This window comes from Thunnus albacares, chromosome 14 (assembly GCF_914725855.1).
Source record: "Thunnus albacares chromosome 14, fThuAlb1.1, whole genome shotgun sequence".
Taxonomy (NCBI): Eukaryota; Metazoa; Chordata; class Actinopteri; order Scombriformes; family Scombridae; genus Thunnus; species Thunnus albacares.
The window spans coordinates 22,093,655-22,107,572 of NC_058119.1; the positions used below are offsets into that span (position 1 = coordinate 22,093,655).

Below are 13,918 nucleotides of genomic sequence, written 5' to 3' on the forward strand. Positions count from 1 at the left end.
TAATTTGTCCAATACTTTGGTTTATAACCAAATACCTATAAAACTAATGACATTCCCATCAGCCTCAGCTGTACTCTGTGTTTGATGCTTATTAGCAAATCTTAGCATGCTTACTAGGAAACACGCTGAATTAAAATGGTGAACATGGTAAACACATGAATTTATTAAAAGAGCTGGATAGAGCGCCACTGCTCAGCCTTGCAGCCATTTTTTCCCAGTGGTCACTCCATGGTATTGCTACGAAAAATCCCCTTGCGGCCCAAAAAGCATTTTCCCAATAGACCACCATTATAAAAGAGATGTCTGTAAAACTGTTGACAGGACACCTCAAACTGCATACAAGGTCAACCATTACTCTTTCTATTATTAAATTTTATATTTGTAAAACTTTCCTCAAGCCGAGAAAAGTGATTTAAAAATCCATGATGTCATCACAATGCAAAGTCTATGGGCTGAGTGGGAACTCGCGGATGGGACCAGCAGGGGAAACAGTACTGCGCATATTCAGTGGGCCACACAACACTGAGGAAAACCTGGAAGCTAGGAACTTTTTTTGGCACATGCGCCAGCCAGCCATTCATTGGACTGAATTGGTGCCATTTTCAGTTTGGCATCCAGCTATATCCAGTCAATACATCCATGGGTAAACATCACACCTGCTAAACATTAGCATGTTAGCATTGTCTTTGTGAGCATGTTAGCATGCTGACATTAGATTTAGCTCAAAGCGCTGCTGTGCCAGCCTCACAGAGAAGCTAGCATTGCATCTAGTTTTGAATGTCTTTGTTCAGACTGTCTCTTCACAGCTGCCACCACATCCAAGAGTTTGGCTTGGTGTAAGAATGCGGGGTCTGATTGTGACAGATACCTGAGTGTGAGTGAAGGTAAATGTGTGGCAGGATTGATCCATTTCTGCCTGTCTACAAAGAGAGATATTATCCTGTTTCTGTGATTTTTTTAGTCCACACCACAATTTAAAAAAAAAAAAAAAGAAAACCACATTTGCTTTTCTTGTGTCTTCGTATGCTATTTCTGTATCAGTTTTATACAAGTAAGCCTGGGTTCCTACTGTCTTCCAAAGTATTTGTCATTCAGTAACCACTGAGGAATTCTAATTTGGACATGTTTCCAAGTAGCTATGCAGGCTGCTCATCCAGTATTTATCCTAAAGGCTCAATGATGACAGCCTAGAATGTCTTCAGATCCAGAGGAGCTGGCAGGACACACAGGCCCAACAGTTAAAGACTAGCACAATAAACTAGCACCAAAGTCAATCCAGTTATGTAAATTGAATGATATTTGAATATGATTGATATTGAAGAGTGGTTTGTCCTATCATGGCAAGTCTCAGCCCTGAGATTTGGGAGTCTAGCTGTGGCCCTGCTAAAGGTTACTGATGACCTCAATGCTGTAAAGCCAGATATGAAACAGTGCCATTTGGATGTTCTGAATGTTAACGTTCCCTTGGTCTACAGAGGAGCAGGCAAAGCAGCAGAGGTGGTGGTGGTGTCCTATTTTTGGAGAGGCTATCAGCAGCCCAGCGGCATAGGTCTGAGTGACAGGACAAGTGTTGCGTTGGACCCTCCCCTCGCTCATTTCAGGCAGGAATTTCTCAGTGTAAGCAGACACAGACCCCCTCCCATCATATTTCTCCCTCTTGCTCTCCCTTGGCTACGATGGTTGGCCCACGCTGGGTATGGGTGGGCGCACAGAAGTGTGTGTGTGCATGTTTGTGTGTGTTCAGGTGTGAGTGTCGGCTGTGGAGCTGGAGTCAGAGAGAAGTCAGCGCCCGACAGTGTGGCAGGCAAAGTGTAGGTCAGAGCTCTCTGAGGGGGCCCTGACCGCTGACCATGGTGCCTAAGCACTGAGGGCCCCCTGGACAAAATTAAAATACAAAAAGGAGCGGAAAATAACCAAGAAAAAGAAGAAAAGTTTAAAAACAATAGAGAGAACAGCACAATGGTTGCGGAGGAAGTGATAATTACATTGTCCGGAGGAGCGCCATGGGGCTTTCGTCTTCAGGGAGGTGTGGAACATCAGAAACCGCTCCAGGTGGCTAAGGTAAGGCGGGTCACTCAGCAGGTTGGACAGAGGAGAACGTTCAGCTGAGGCAGTTATTTCATGGTTTGCTGAGTAGAAAGTGGAAATTTGTGTTGGACTCAACAGCGTCCCTAAAGAGCGGTGAAACATCAGCTGAGATATATTAGTAACAGATTTAAGGAGCTGTGAAAGAAGTTGAAATGGAATATTGGATGCCATGCAGGTTGGTTTTGGGCCTGGATATGAGTCATCATCTTGTTTGAGAGTGGTCTTCATGCAGAGCACTGATGATTGATTGGGTAACCTTTAAACTTCAAGTTCAGCTGGGAATGTAGGGCAACCTGGTCACATATCTTTCACTAAGTGTGGCTTTTCCTATTAAACATCATAGAGCTCAAAGTTCTAGTGAAATTACGGTGATTCTGATCAAAAGTGAATGAAAATCTGAACTTGTCTACATTCGGTTTCCTGGTTTGTTTTTGACAAATAACATGGTTGACATGGTTCTTCTGTAGTGCTTTGAGCAGTGATATGTGCACATTGTGGCAAATTATAGACTGTTACTTTGTCTTTACTGTGAGGAAGTTATGGATACTACATAGCTTTCACACATGCTCATGATCTGATTTGATGCTATTGAACTAGCATGTTTCCACTACGTCATTGTTTCAGGAAGAAACTCAAATCACTCCAGTCATGCTTGGTTATGTTTAAGTTGGCATGTCACCTGAGATTTATTTGGAAACCCTGTTTTAACAGTAGAAAACAGGTGAGCAATGAATATCAGAAAAGTCTGGATTGATTTCAGAGTCAACCAATTGTTACAGACTAGTTTTACATCTACATCTTCTTGTATGAAGTTGATGGAAAGAAAATATTAATTGGGTAAAGGAAACATTTAACTATACAGGTTTCACAGAGAACCTCTCAGCTCATTTTACTCCCCCAGCGCAAATTCTTCATGGCCAAGAATTTGGTACCCACATTTGGCACCAGTGAAGCAGTCCAGATTTGAATCTTGATCTCCATTTGCGAAAGCAAAGATTGACACACAAGACAAAGTGGAATAAAACATGGTTAAAAGGATTAATTAGGCTGAAAAGCAGAGAAAAACCCATACCAGGGTATATTATCTCTAACTGGTGAAGCTGAAATCAACTGTTTTACTAAAATTTTTCATGGTTCCAATTAAAGTTTAAATCGAAATAGTGGTAAGAATAAACTAAATGTATTTATATTCTCTGACTTCATATCGATCCTTTACTGATCATTTCCAGTGAAATCCATATCATTATGTGTGACATGAGCTTTAAAAATCACTGACCCACAGACATAACTCCTCTACCTGACTCAACCAACTTCATCATTCCTGCTCAAACAGACTCAGACATGCCTTTTTTATGAAATGTTTACAGATCTTATTTCTGGATACCGTAATTCACGTTTCACATACCCACATGCACACAAACACACATCTCGATACACACAGTTAATAATTGTTGACTGAGCAGAACTTCTTTTCCAGGCTATTTTTGGTTGAGAAGCAGCAGGTCGTGAGGTTAGCCAAGGTGTGTGTTTCAGCTTGGTACTCAAAAATTAACCTCATACACTATTTTTGTACATGCACTCCTCAGTATCTAGCTGCTCAAAGAAGAGCGTATGACTCTTTCTTGTAGGTTTACATGCAAAGGAAATCCTAATTGTTACACTTCTGCTCTACTCCACATTGTTCCTGTTCAGGCACCACATGAACTGTGAATAAATGCATAAATTAGTACTTTTTTCACTGTCTGACAAGAGAACAATATTCTCTATCTTTTACAACAGTTAATTGAAGGATTATGGTGCTAACATAGATGTCCTGTTCATTGTTTTATTCACATTCCCCCCAAATTTTGCTTGACACTTTTAGTATATTTTTAAAATGTTGCCTAGAACTTTATGAAGAGTTTTCTATGGGTTTGTCAACACAATCCGGATTATCTACCTTATATCTCATATGCCACTAAATCAGTCATTATATTTCCCATTATATATGCCTCTATCATGCGTAATTATCAAATATAGGTAGTAACACTGGTACAAAAGTCCTTAGTGGGTAAAGAAACTATTTCCATGTACAGGCCTCTCTGCTCATTTTACCTTGCAAATTTGTTTATGGAGGATCATATCTCATGAGTACTCCACTTTGTCGGACAAATGGGAATCTTTACTGGCTAAGGGGCTAATTCTGGTTTGTTTATCAGAAAAGGAAGTACTTTACATCCTGCACTTCAACTTCATACCTCTTAGACACCATATTAAATAAACTAACCACTTTTTATAGACAGTATTTAGCATCTTAAGAATGTTAAAATGTTAATTCTACATGTAGTTGACTTACGCGGAACGTGGTAGTATGCACACAGAGCCACAGGACACCAAATCACCTTTACGGCGGACAGCTGTTTCTGTCTGACCATCTAAAACAGCATGCTCCTTCACCCCTGACAGCAGGAAGGCGTAGTCATGTCAGGTCTCATACTATACTGTCCCTAACAGGTGGAGCAGTTTGGGACTTCGCTGAAAGAGCCTGTGTGTCAGTGCTGGGTTTGTGTGTTTACATCCCTGTACTGCAAGCAGGCACAGGCCACTTTGAAAGGCTTAGCTAAATGGGTACGTGGGATTTCATTACAGGCAAACCAGAATAGCTGAAAAGAAAACTAATTAGGTCAACCAAAACAACTCTTTCTTATCTCTGAAATCGAACATACAGTCTCCATTTAATACATCAAAAGAGGATCAACACTGCAGTCATTGTCTTTGAGAAATTTCAAACATCTGCTTTGAATTTATTATGGGACATGTTGACATGGTTTGCATAGACCTGAGGCAATTTAGGGTGGGCATAACGCCATGGTCCTGATGAGACCTTGGGCACAAATAGCAAAGCACCAAATGAAGATGGCTGCTGGCTGGCATTTCCCTGTTAAAGTGTGCATGAGTGCCCCACTCGAGCTGCAATATGTGGCATATGTCCGCAGCAAGATCGAGCTGTCGGGACCAAATCTGCTCTCTGTCAGTCACTATCTCAAGCCAAGACAAGACAGCAACATAGCTATGCCAACATAGCTATTCATTTTATATCCCTGCAGTTTCAAAAGCTGATCATAGAATCCCAGGGGAAATAAAAATGCAGGGATAGAAAGACAGAAAAAGATGGCTGATGTTTGAATCAGTTGTGTTAATATTGCTCTACATCACAGCTCTTCATATCAGAGCAATAGACTTGGCCTCAAGTCAGAAGAAAAGGACAACTTGAAATTTGACTTGTGCTTGTCAAGTTGCTCCAAAGCTTGACTTAATTGAGACTTGAATCATTTTCAGACTTAAGGCCAGGCTAAAATCTGTCTTAAAATCTGATATGATAAAATCCCGGAGCAATAGAATATGAATATGACAGCATCAGACAGACTTTGTATAGTAACACAACTTGAATACTTAATTATTAGCCCTATGCATTGACAGGACTTGCTCTCAGCCATATGGGAAGGCTATTAAAAAGCAAATGTACCAATAATGTGATTAAATGGTCAGCATTCAGACCAGAAAGACTTGGACTTGGGCTTGCTGTCAAATTGTTAAAACTTGATTTGAGATGTACCCTTGAGACACACGTAAAAGAAAGTTGACACAGATTTGTCCCAAAAGTCTTAAAAATTGTTCTACTAACAATATTTTTTACATGATCAACTGAAACTCAACATTTGTGTAACCTTTTGCCCTCTATGTGTGTTTGTATTTTTCCTCCCTTTGTTTGTGCAGGTGCGTAAACGCAGCAAAGCATGTAGGGCTGGACTGCGGGAGACTGATGAGCTGGTGTCCATCAATGAACAGCCATGTGAAATGCTATCCCACGCCCAGGCCATGAACCTCATCGACAGCTCCCCGGGTATATTACACATCCGGGTCAAAAGGTCAGAGGAACAAAAGCATTATACTCTCACTGATGATAAACCATCATCAACTCACTGTAATGGATCAAGACAAAAATATATCCCACACAAGTCACAGACCAACTTTTGACACAAAAAAATACAATTTAGGATGCACATGCATTTGATACTACTGATGTATATTATCCTTCCTACATATATTAAAAATCATCAAGACATTAAGTAAGACCTTACTGACTTCAAGAAGACACTCAATCCACATTTAGAACACTGTATCCAAGGGCCTCTGTTTAGCCCCATAAATTTGTAAAACCCTCTACTTGTTTGCAGGGCGCCTGCTGGTTTTCAGTCTGTGGTCCTTGTGACCCGTGCCCCATCTCCTCGTATAGACAAGGAGTACCGTGCTGCTCTGCGTGCCATGACACCCCCCCACCATGCACCCGTCCGTGAGGTCCACCGTAGCCGCTCCTCAATAACCAGTGGCTTGACATCTCCACCTGGTAGTGAAGCTTACTATGCTGAGACTGACAGTGACGCAGATGTGGCAGGCTTCGAGAGGCAGCGCCGGCAGAAACGCCGCAGCCCCAGCAACTCCATCCCAGGGAAACCAACAGGACGAGCCTCCCCTGAGGGTGGGGAGACATCAGAGATGAGTGGCTATGACAGCGCTCCAGATGCACAACTTTACTCCAATTTGTTGGATGGACATGGGGAAGGTGGAGATGGAGGTGTGGGGCTACCTGGGGTGGCACGGAGGGAGGTGATTTACCAGCCTCCTGGTCCAGGAATGTGGTCTTCTCAGACATCCACAGAGACGTCTTCCATCATCTCCTCAGCAGAAGACCAGGGGCCACGGGATGGAGTGCAGGAAGAAGACAGCGGCTTACTGGAGCCAGCCAACGTGCCACTGGTATCCCCTGAAAGGGCCAAGGAGGCACTGATGCTGGGCTCCCGCAGCCAGCTTGTGCCCATGGTGGGCCCTGTGAATAAACCCATCGATGAGGAACTTACGACAACCTACATGGAAAAAGCCAAGCAAGCCAGTAAGTACAGCTGTGCAAGAACAATGACATAGACATGTGCTTCACATTGGTTCTCATGCTAATTTCATTATGTTGTTATTTATATTATTTTCTATATTATATATTATTTCTATATGCCATCTGCTTTACAGCACATAATTATATCCTTGAAGTGAAGATGAGCTGATCTCTGTTCTCATACAAAGAAAGAGAATTTGTCATTGTCATTATCTAAAATGCCATGGTGCAGTAACAAAAAAAAGGTAATGTTTCACAATGTTTCTATATAGAATAATGTAAGAAAACCCTTTCTACTGTAGTTGCTGAAGCCTGAAAAATTAGCCAGTCATGTTTTACTGTTTTTGGTATCCACAATCTTTGAAGAGGTCAGAAATTGTGACAATTCAGTGACGCAACAACAAATGCAGAACACTGACCCTGAACAAGTAGTCTTTCCTACCACTTGTCATCTTATCCATCATCCATAATAAGCCCAAGCATACGGCAGAGCTAGGCTATTTGAAGTCAATGGGCTGTTTTAAGAACGTGAATAAATGTACTCTTGTAAATCCTCCCTGCCATCACTGAGTTCAGGTTTAACATTCTAATGTCCTAGTTAGGAACCATGTCCTAGACAAATTAAGAAATCCCTTCACCTGGCGGTGCATATTAGGGTAACAGAATGAGGTTGCCTATGATAATCTGCTTAATACCATAACAAGTTAAAGGATATGTTGTGGCTACTCTTTGAAGTTCTCCTTCCAGTCACCTACAACATGCAACTTTCCACAAGCTTGCAAATATTTTCTAAGTTAGATGTTAGAGTACATATGCCTAATAACATGCAAATTTATCCTTCACACCAACTAATGTGAGAAGCCAAAGGCTTGCCTGGAATTTTTTCCAGAGGTGCTCCTGTTGCAAGTTAAGAGACCTGTTGAAGGCATGGCGGTCGAGATGGGTTTAGATGGTGATGTCAGAGCCAGTTTTTGATGTAAAGGTTAAATATGTTATTCAGACTTCTCTGACCATGCTGCAGTACTTACTTATGATGTAGGTTCGCCAAAACATCATGACTAGAATGCATCAGTGTTTTATTTAGAGGACTTACATACTTAGGTTGAGGTAATAGTTCCCATCTGTTTCTTTATATACATGGAATGCTACTGTGCAATTATTCCTAATAGCTATGGTTTTTACACCCTGCAGAACTGAATCGAGGAGATACACAGCAAGACAAGCATGTAAAGGAAGCCAAAAGCAAGTGTCGAACAATTGCATCCCTACTGACAGATGCTCCCAACCCTCACTCCAAGGGGGTGCTGATGTTCAAGAAGAGGCGGCAGCGGTCAAAGAAGTACACCCTCACCAGCTTTGGCAGTGTGGATGAGGATAGGAGTCTGGACTCACAAGAAGAGGATGGGGTGTTTCCTGGCAGTGAGTCAGAGTTTGATGAAGATGGGTTTTCATCAGCTCCTGACCCAACTTGGGATAGTGACTACATAGATATGCTAGAGAAGAGGGCAACTGCAGGCACTGAAGGTCGTGGGGATGGGGCAGAGGACGCTCCGAGTCCAGGGTTGAGTCAGACTGCAGGCAAGGGTGTCCAATTGTTTGAGCAGCAGAGAAAGAGGGCTGCTGAGCATGCCAAGAAGGTGGAGGCGGCACAACCTCAGGCTCCTCCACAGTCTCAAGTCCAGGAGCAGGCTCAGGTGTATCAGTTACATCCAGAGATACAACCACAGATGCAATCAAATCTTCAGCCTCAGCAGATGATACCACCTGGTCCTCCAGTCATACAACAAGAGCAATCCCAAGTTCCAGGTCCAGTTGCTGTTGCAGCTCATGGCATGTCTAATGGGGACCTATGCCATTCTGAAATTAGCACAGCAAGCCTGGTGATGTCACCTCCACCTGTGGCACCCAAACCAGCTACTGCTTCTGTGACTATTCTCACTAGTCATACATCACCAGTGGAGACACCATTACCAGAACTACCTGCCAGTAATGTTCTCAATAGAACTGCACGTCCTTTCACACCTGGCTTTATCAGCATCCGAGCTGCGACCGTCCCTGTAACATTCAGACCACCTGTTACAAAGACAAACCAGCGACCTGCCTCAGCAGCTGTTGTGACACCACCATTTTTCAATGCCTCTGAGGAAGCCATTAATGCTACATCAGTAATGGCACAGCTACCCCCTGGTCCTCCGTCAGTGCTCTCCCCGCCATCCTCTATACCTCCAGGTCCCTTGGCCCTGACACCAGAGGCTCCTGTTACCTTTCACCCTCCAGCCATCTCTACCTCTGTAGAGACAATGCAGGCAGCGCAACCAGTAACTACTGTTAATCAGGCTCCATTTGCAACTGAGCCCCCAGTATCTATGTCTTCAATGCACCCAGCTCCACAACCACAAGAACCAATGGCTCCAGCCCCTGTTCATCCTGTATCCCAAATTACCAGTTCAGCTCAACCAGTTGTATTAAGGCCTCCAGTTCAAGTGCCAGTTGCTCAGCCACCTCCACCTCAATTTTCCATGTCACCTGTAGCTCCAGTGTCAGTGGCCTCCCAGCCAGAAGCTGTAGCTACAACCCCTGATCCTGGTTCAGCAGGTCGCACAGGAATCTTACTTGAGGCTCGACGGCGTGGTGGTAAACCCAAACCTATGTTCAGTGTGCCAGATGTCAAGAAGAACTCCCCCAATCCTGAGCTGTTGTCCATGGTGCAGAAACTTGATGACACGTACACTCGGTACAAATTTGGCCAACCACCCTCTGAGGTTACCTATGATGGTGCAGGGGAAGAGAGCAGTGGTGAGGCTGGTATTGGGAGAGTGCCTCCACCAGTGGCACCCAAGCCTCGGGTTATCCACGAGGCCCCACAGATTCTTCAAGCAGGGGGCAAGGGGGCCCAGCTGTTTGCCCGCAGGCAGAGCCGCATGGGTATGTTTGTAGTTGACACCCCACCTGAGACCCCTTACCAACAGGAAGTGGCCTCATACAGTGCAGCCCAACCCTTTGACTCCTCCTCTAGTTCTTCCTTACCTTCTCATTGGAAGTACTCCCCAAATGTCCGCGCCCCTCCACCCATTGGGTACAACCCACTCCTAGCCCCCTCTATTCCAACGGGGCCTCAAAGGGATAAAGGGCCAGACAGCAGGGGTAGAGGGGGCTCCCAAAGAGAGGGCATCAAAGCTCTGGATTTCATGAGAAGGCAGCCCTACCAGCTCAACTCTGCGATGTTCAACTATGGAGGCAGTGCTGCTAATCTATCAGGCATGCCTTCTTACCAGGCCCAGAGGCAGCAGCAGGGTGACTATACAACAAGAATGGTGGGCAGCTCATTAACCTCACCTAGGCAGATCCCCCTGAAAACCGCCCGTGTCTATGAGGTCAAGCGATTCTCCACACCCACACCAATGTCAGCTCCCACTCTGGCTCCCAAAGTCATTGCACCCCGCTCAGCCACTACCCTTGGAGAACGTCTGACTCACTCCAGCATGATCTCCCCACCGCCTGCTCTTTTCACTCCAACCCTGGCCCCTCCCTTGACACCCGCACCAGTCAGTGCTCCAACCCCAGCTTCACCTCCCTTCCAACCAGCTGGACTACCCTGCCTGCCAAAATTCTCTACCACCCCTATTCCAAACCCTGTGCCCGCTGCGGTCCCTACACCTTACACTCCAGTCTCGTACACCACTGGGCTCCAGGCAGCCAAGCAGTTCCAGAGCGCCCCCGAGCTCAGTATCCTTTCCTCTTTGCCCCCGGTCAAATCCAACCCAGTACAGGCACCCAAACCACATTTTGTAGCAACCAGGGGAGGCGTTCAGCCCCGTGTCTGGAGGCCAGGGGCAATGTGAACAGCAGCAAATCAGCCACCTCCACAATTCGACATCTTCATGTAGTATTCATTTAGTGCTGTAATTGTTTAAGTCAAGCATAAAAGCCAAATATCCGTTGGCTCCAGTTTCTAAAATGTGACATTTTTCTGCTTTTTGATATCTTTTTGGTGGGTTTTGGGTGGTTGGTTAAAAAAAAAGCATTTTGAATATATCACCTTAGGCCTTAGGAAATTGTGATGGGCAATTCCCAGTATTACCTGATATTTTATCAATTATTAATCAATTACGTGTTTCATAATGGTAATAGATTATAAGCATCTACTTGCTGTTAAAAATGCTGCTTATCATATTTATTTTGCTGCCAACACATTTACTCACACATGTATCTGAGTGAAAATAACAATAGGGAATACTAGCACATACTGTATGCTGTATAGTCCACCATATGCCTGTCCTGGGGGAGGTTTGTGTAAGGCTTCTGGAGATCTCTTTCTTCTAATTTAGCAGAAATACCATCCAAACAGAGCCTGTACTGAATTATTCTTTGAAACTTGAAATGTCTGACAGATGTTCAAAATGAACAGTTGCGGTTCTGACAATAGGATTAAATCCCTGAAGATTTATGTTGTAGTATGTTGACAGGTGGAGGATCATAAGGCAAAAGTAGAGGGCTTTTATTTTTGAACATGTAATTATGTTATTCAACACTACTACTACTAACTGATGTGCACAAAATGTTTTTTTTTACCCTCTGTAGCATTATTGAGAAGAAACTCATGATGACCTAGTCTTCTCGTCCAGGGGTTTAATGATGCATGACCAGTTGAAAACTGTAAAATGTATTTAAACGCCTCAGCACACTGTGAAACTATGTGAGGACAAAGTTTGCTCTTGCAAAGTTTTAGTGGCTTGTGCAAAACACACCTGCTCACTATAGCCAGCGAGAAATGCAATCTTTTGAATGGGTCACATTCATCAAGTGCCTGGCTGTCACTCAATGTACACTTGTCACTGGATATCATTGCTTCTAATTGCCACTTAGACAGAGCCTTCTTAGTATCAGTGTGGTCTTTGCAGATATATGTAACTTTATTAAACAAATAACACAGATAAAGGAATGTGTATTTTGTTTTGTTTAATTGTGATTTAATCTGAAGTGGTGCAAGGGGAAGTTGACTGGTACACCAGCATTTGTAAAAGAATTCAAGATATGAAGGTAGCTGTGGAGGGGGAATAAAGGCAGTGTAAAGCTAGGCCAAATAACTCAATGGGGTCATTGCCCAACATTTCACATAAAGGGTCATGATCACATATAGTTCTTTGGCAGAAAATTGAGATATATAGGTGAATTGCACAGAGTAATGAAATCCCACAGCCTGTAGAGGTTAAAGGAGGATGACAGGAAGGTTTCAGACCTGAGATTTATTGATAAAGCTAAAGAATCTGATGGAGAGAAGCACAGTTTAGCTGGTGACTTTTTGGTAACAATGGTTGTTATAAAAAAATAAGGATTAAAGGTATTTGATGACTATATAGTATATCTTGAGAGACTGGTCATGTTAATGGTAACAAGTAAAAAACAAATAAATTAATATGTTGTTTTCAGTTTTGGAATTCTTGGAGAGATACTTTTGTTATTTTTTACCATTTTTAAATGATTTTATCTCTTAAAGCTTTTTCTTGTATTCATAATATTGTGGCTGCCAAAAATCTAGTTTGTGGATATAGTAGTAATGAGGTGTAAAATATGATAAATACATGTTTCTGGATGTAGTTGGATTAAAGAATAAGTGTGAAAATGTTTGTTATTTATGCTGAGTAGAGACATTTATACTGACAAGGAGACAAGACATTTTTAGAGGAATAAAATTAGATTTGAAAGTGCTTCACTTGTCTGACATGTCTGATTTTACACTGCCCCCTGTTGTTGATTGTGTGATCCTGCTCATTTCTTTTAATGGACAATACAGTACATGAGTACAATGATAGTGTTAAGTTGAGCGGTGCAATAAGTGTTACTGTATATTAGTTTGAATAAAAAATGTCTTATATTTTATAACTATACAGTCAATGGGCAAAAATATTTTACAGTGTTTCAGGAGAAACACACAGAAACACACACACACACACACACACACACACACACACACACACACACACACACACACACACACACACACACACACACACACACACACACACATTTTCCCAATAAGTATAGAAGCCTATATGGTATTCATTTCTACCACAGCATGATCTCCATTCACTCAATACCATCTGCACATGAATAAATGTACATTACTCTGTACATTGCTTTATCACATAGATAAGATTAATTGCAATGTTATTGAAAACTTCCAGGACAGATCCTGAATTTATCAATTTTAAGGGTTGTTTCATAAAGCAAGATTGCTATTGCCAGTTAAGTCGAGTCAACCTCAGCATGCTCTGTCCCAGCTCCATAAAGTAACTTTAGAAACATATTCTTCATTACTAGCTTGCTCAGGCTAGTTTTTAGGCTTGGTTTGCGTACTTCATTCAAAACATGATAATTTATAAAACAGACACAAAATATTCAGAGACTGGAGGATAATCAACAATATTTCATCACATGAAGGCTACAATGTCTGATAGCGAACTTGGTTTTCAGAAAATGGCAAAAATTGGCAAGGACCTATTTAATATGTCAAGGTTGTTGTCAATATCATGTTGGGTCTTACACATATATATTTTTAGCAGTTATGATGCAGAGAAAATCACAGAATTCCCCATATTCAGACTTTAATTGATACGATTAGAGGGACAGTACTGCAATAAGCTCAGCTAACTTGATCAAGCATCCCTCTGTGAAAGAGAGATACAACAGTAAGGACAACCATATGAAAACACATGTCCATTCTTTGCCACTAGAGGGTGCAAGGTTCAAAGATATATTTTTAAAGACTAGAGAATGAGGGACAGAGAGAGAGAGAGAGAGAGAGAGAGAGAATGAATTTAGAAAAAAACTTGAATAGTCTAACATTGAGCAGAGTGGAAGAAAGAAGATTCTACACTCATCTTTGCATATAAATGGGTTTGG

At 42.5% G+C, this 13,918-nt stretch overlaps 1 protein-coding gene across 1 annotated transcript; it reads left to right on the forward strand.

Annotated features, from left to right (window-relative positions):
- Positions 1–1,719: 1,719 nt before the first annotated feature.
- On the forward strand, positions 1,720–12,724 carry synpo2la (synaptopodin 2-like a). The gene is made up of 4 exons (XM_044372742.1): positions 1,720–2,061; positions 5,845–5,996; positions 6,306–7,018; positions 8,207–12,724. The coding sequence occupies exons 1-4, from the start codon at positions 1,960–1,962 to the stop codon at positions 10,855–10,857; spliced, it is 3,618 nt and encodes a 1,205-aa protein (XP_044228677.1). The 5' UTR covers positions 1,720–1,959; the 3' UTR covers positions 10,858–12,724.
- The last annotated feature ends 1,194 nt before the right edge of the window (positions 12,725–13,918 follow it).

Bases quoted from the DNA above. Each gene is read 5' to 3' on its own strand.
- synpo2la (XM_044372742.1), top strand. From the start codon at position 1,960: ATGGTTGCGGAGGAAGTGATAATTACATTGTCCGGAGGAGCGCCATGG. The intron at 2,062-5,844 runs GTAAGGCGGGTC...TTGTTTGTGCAG, and splicing joins AACCGCTCCAGGTGGCTAAG to GTGCGTAAACGCAGCAAAGC. The intron at 5,997-6,305 runs GTCAGAGGAACA...ACTTGTTTGCAG, and splicing joins TTACACATCCGGGTCAAAAG to GGCGCCTGCTGGTTTTCAGT.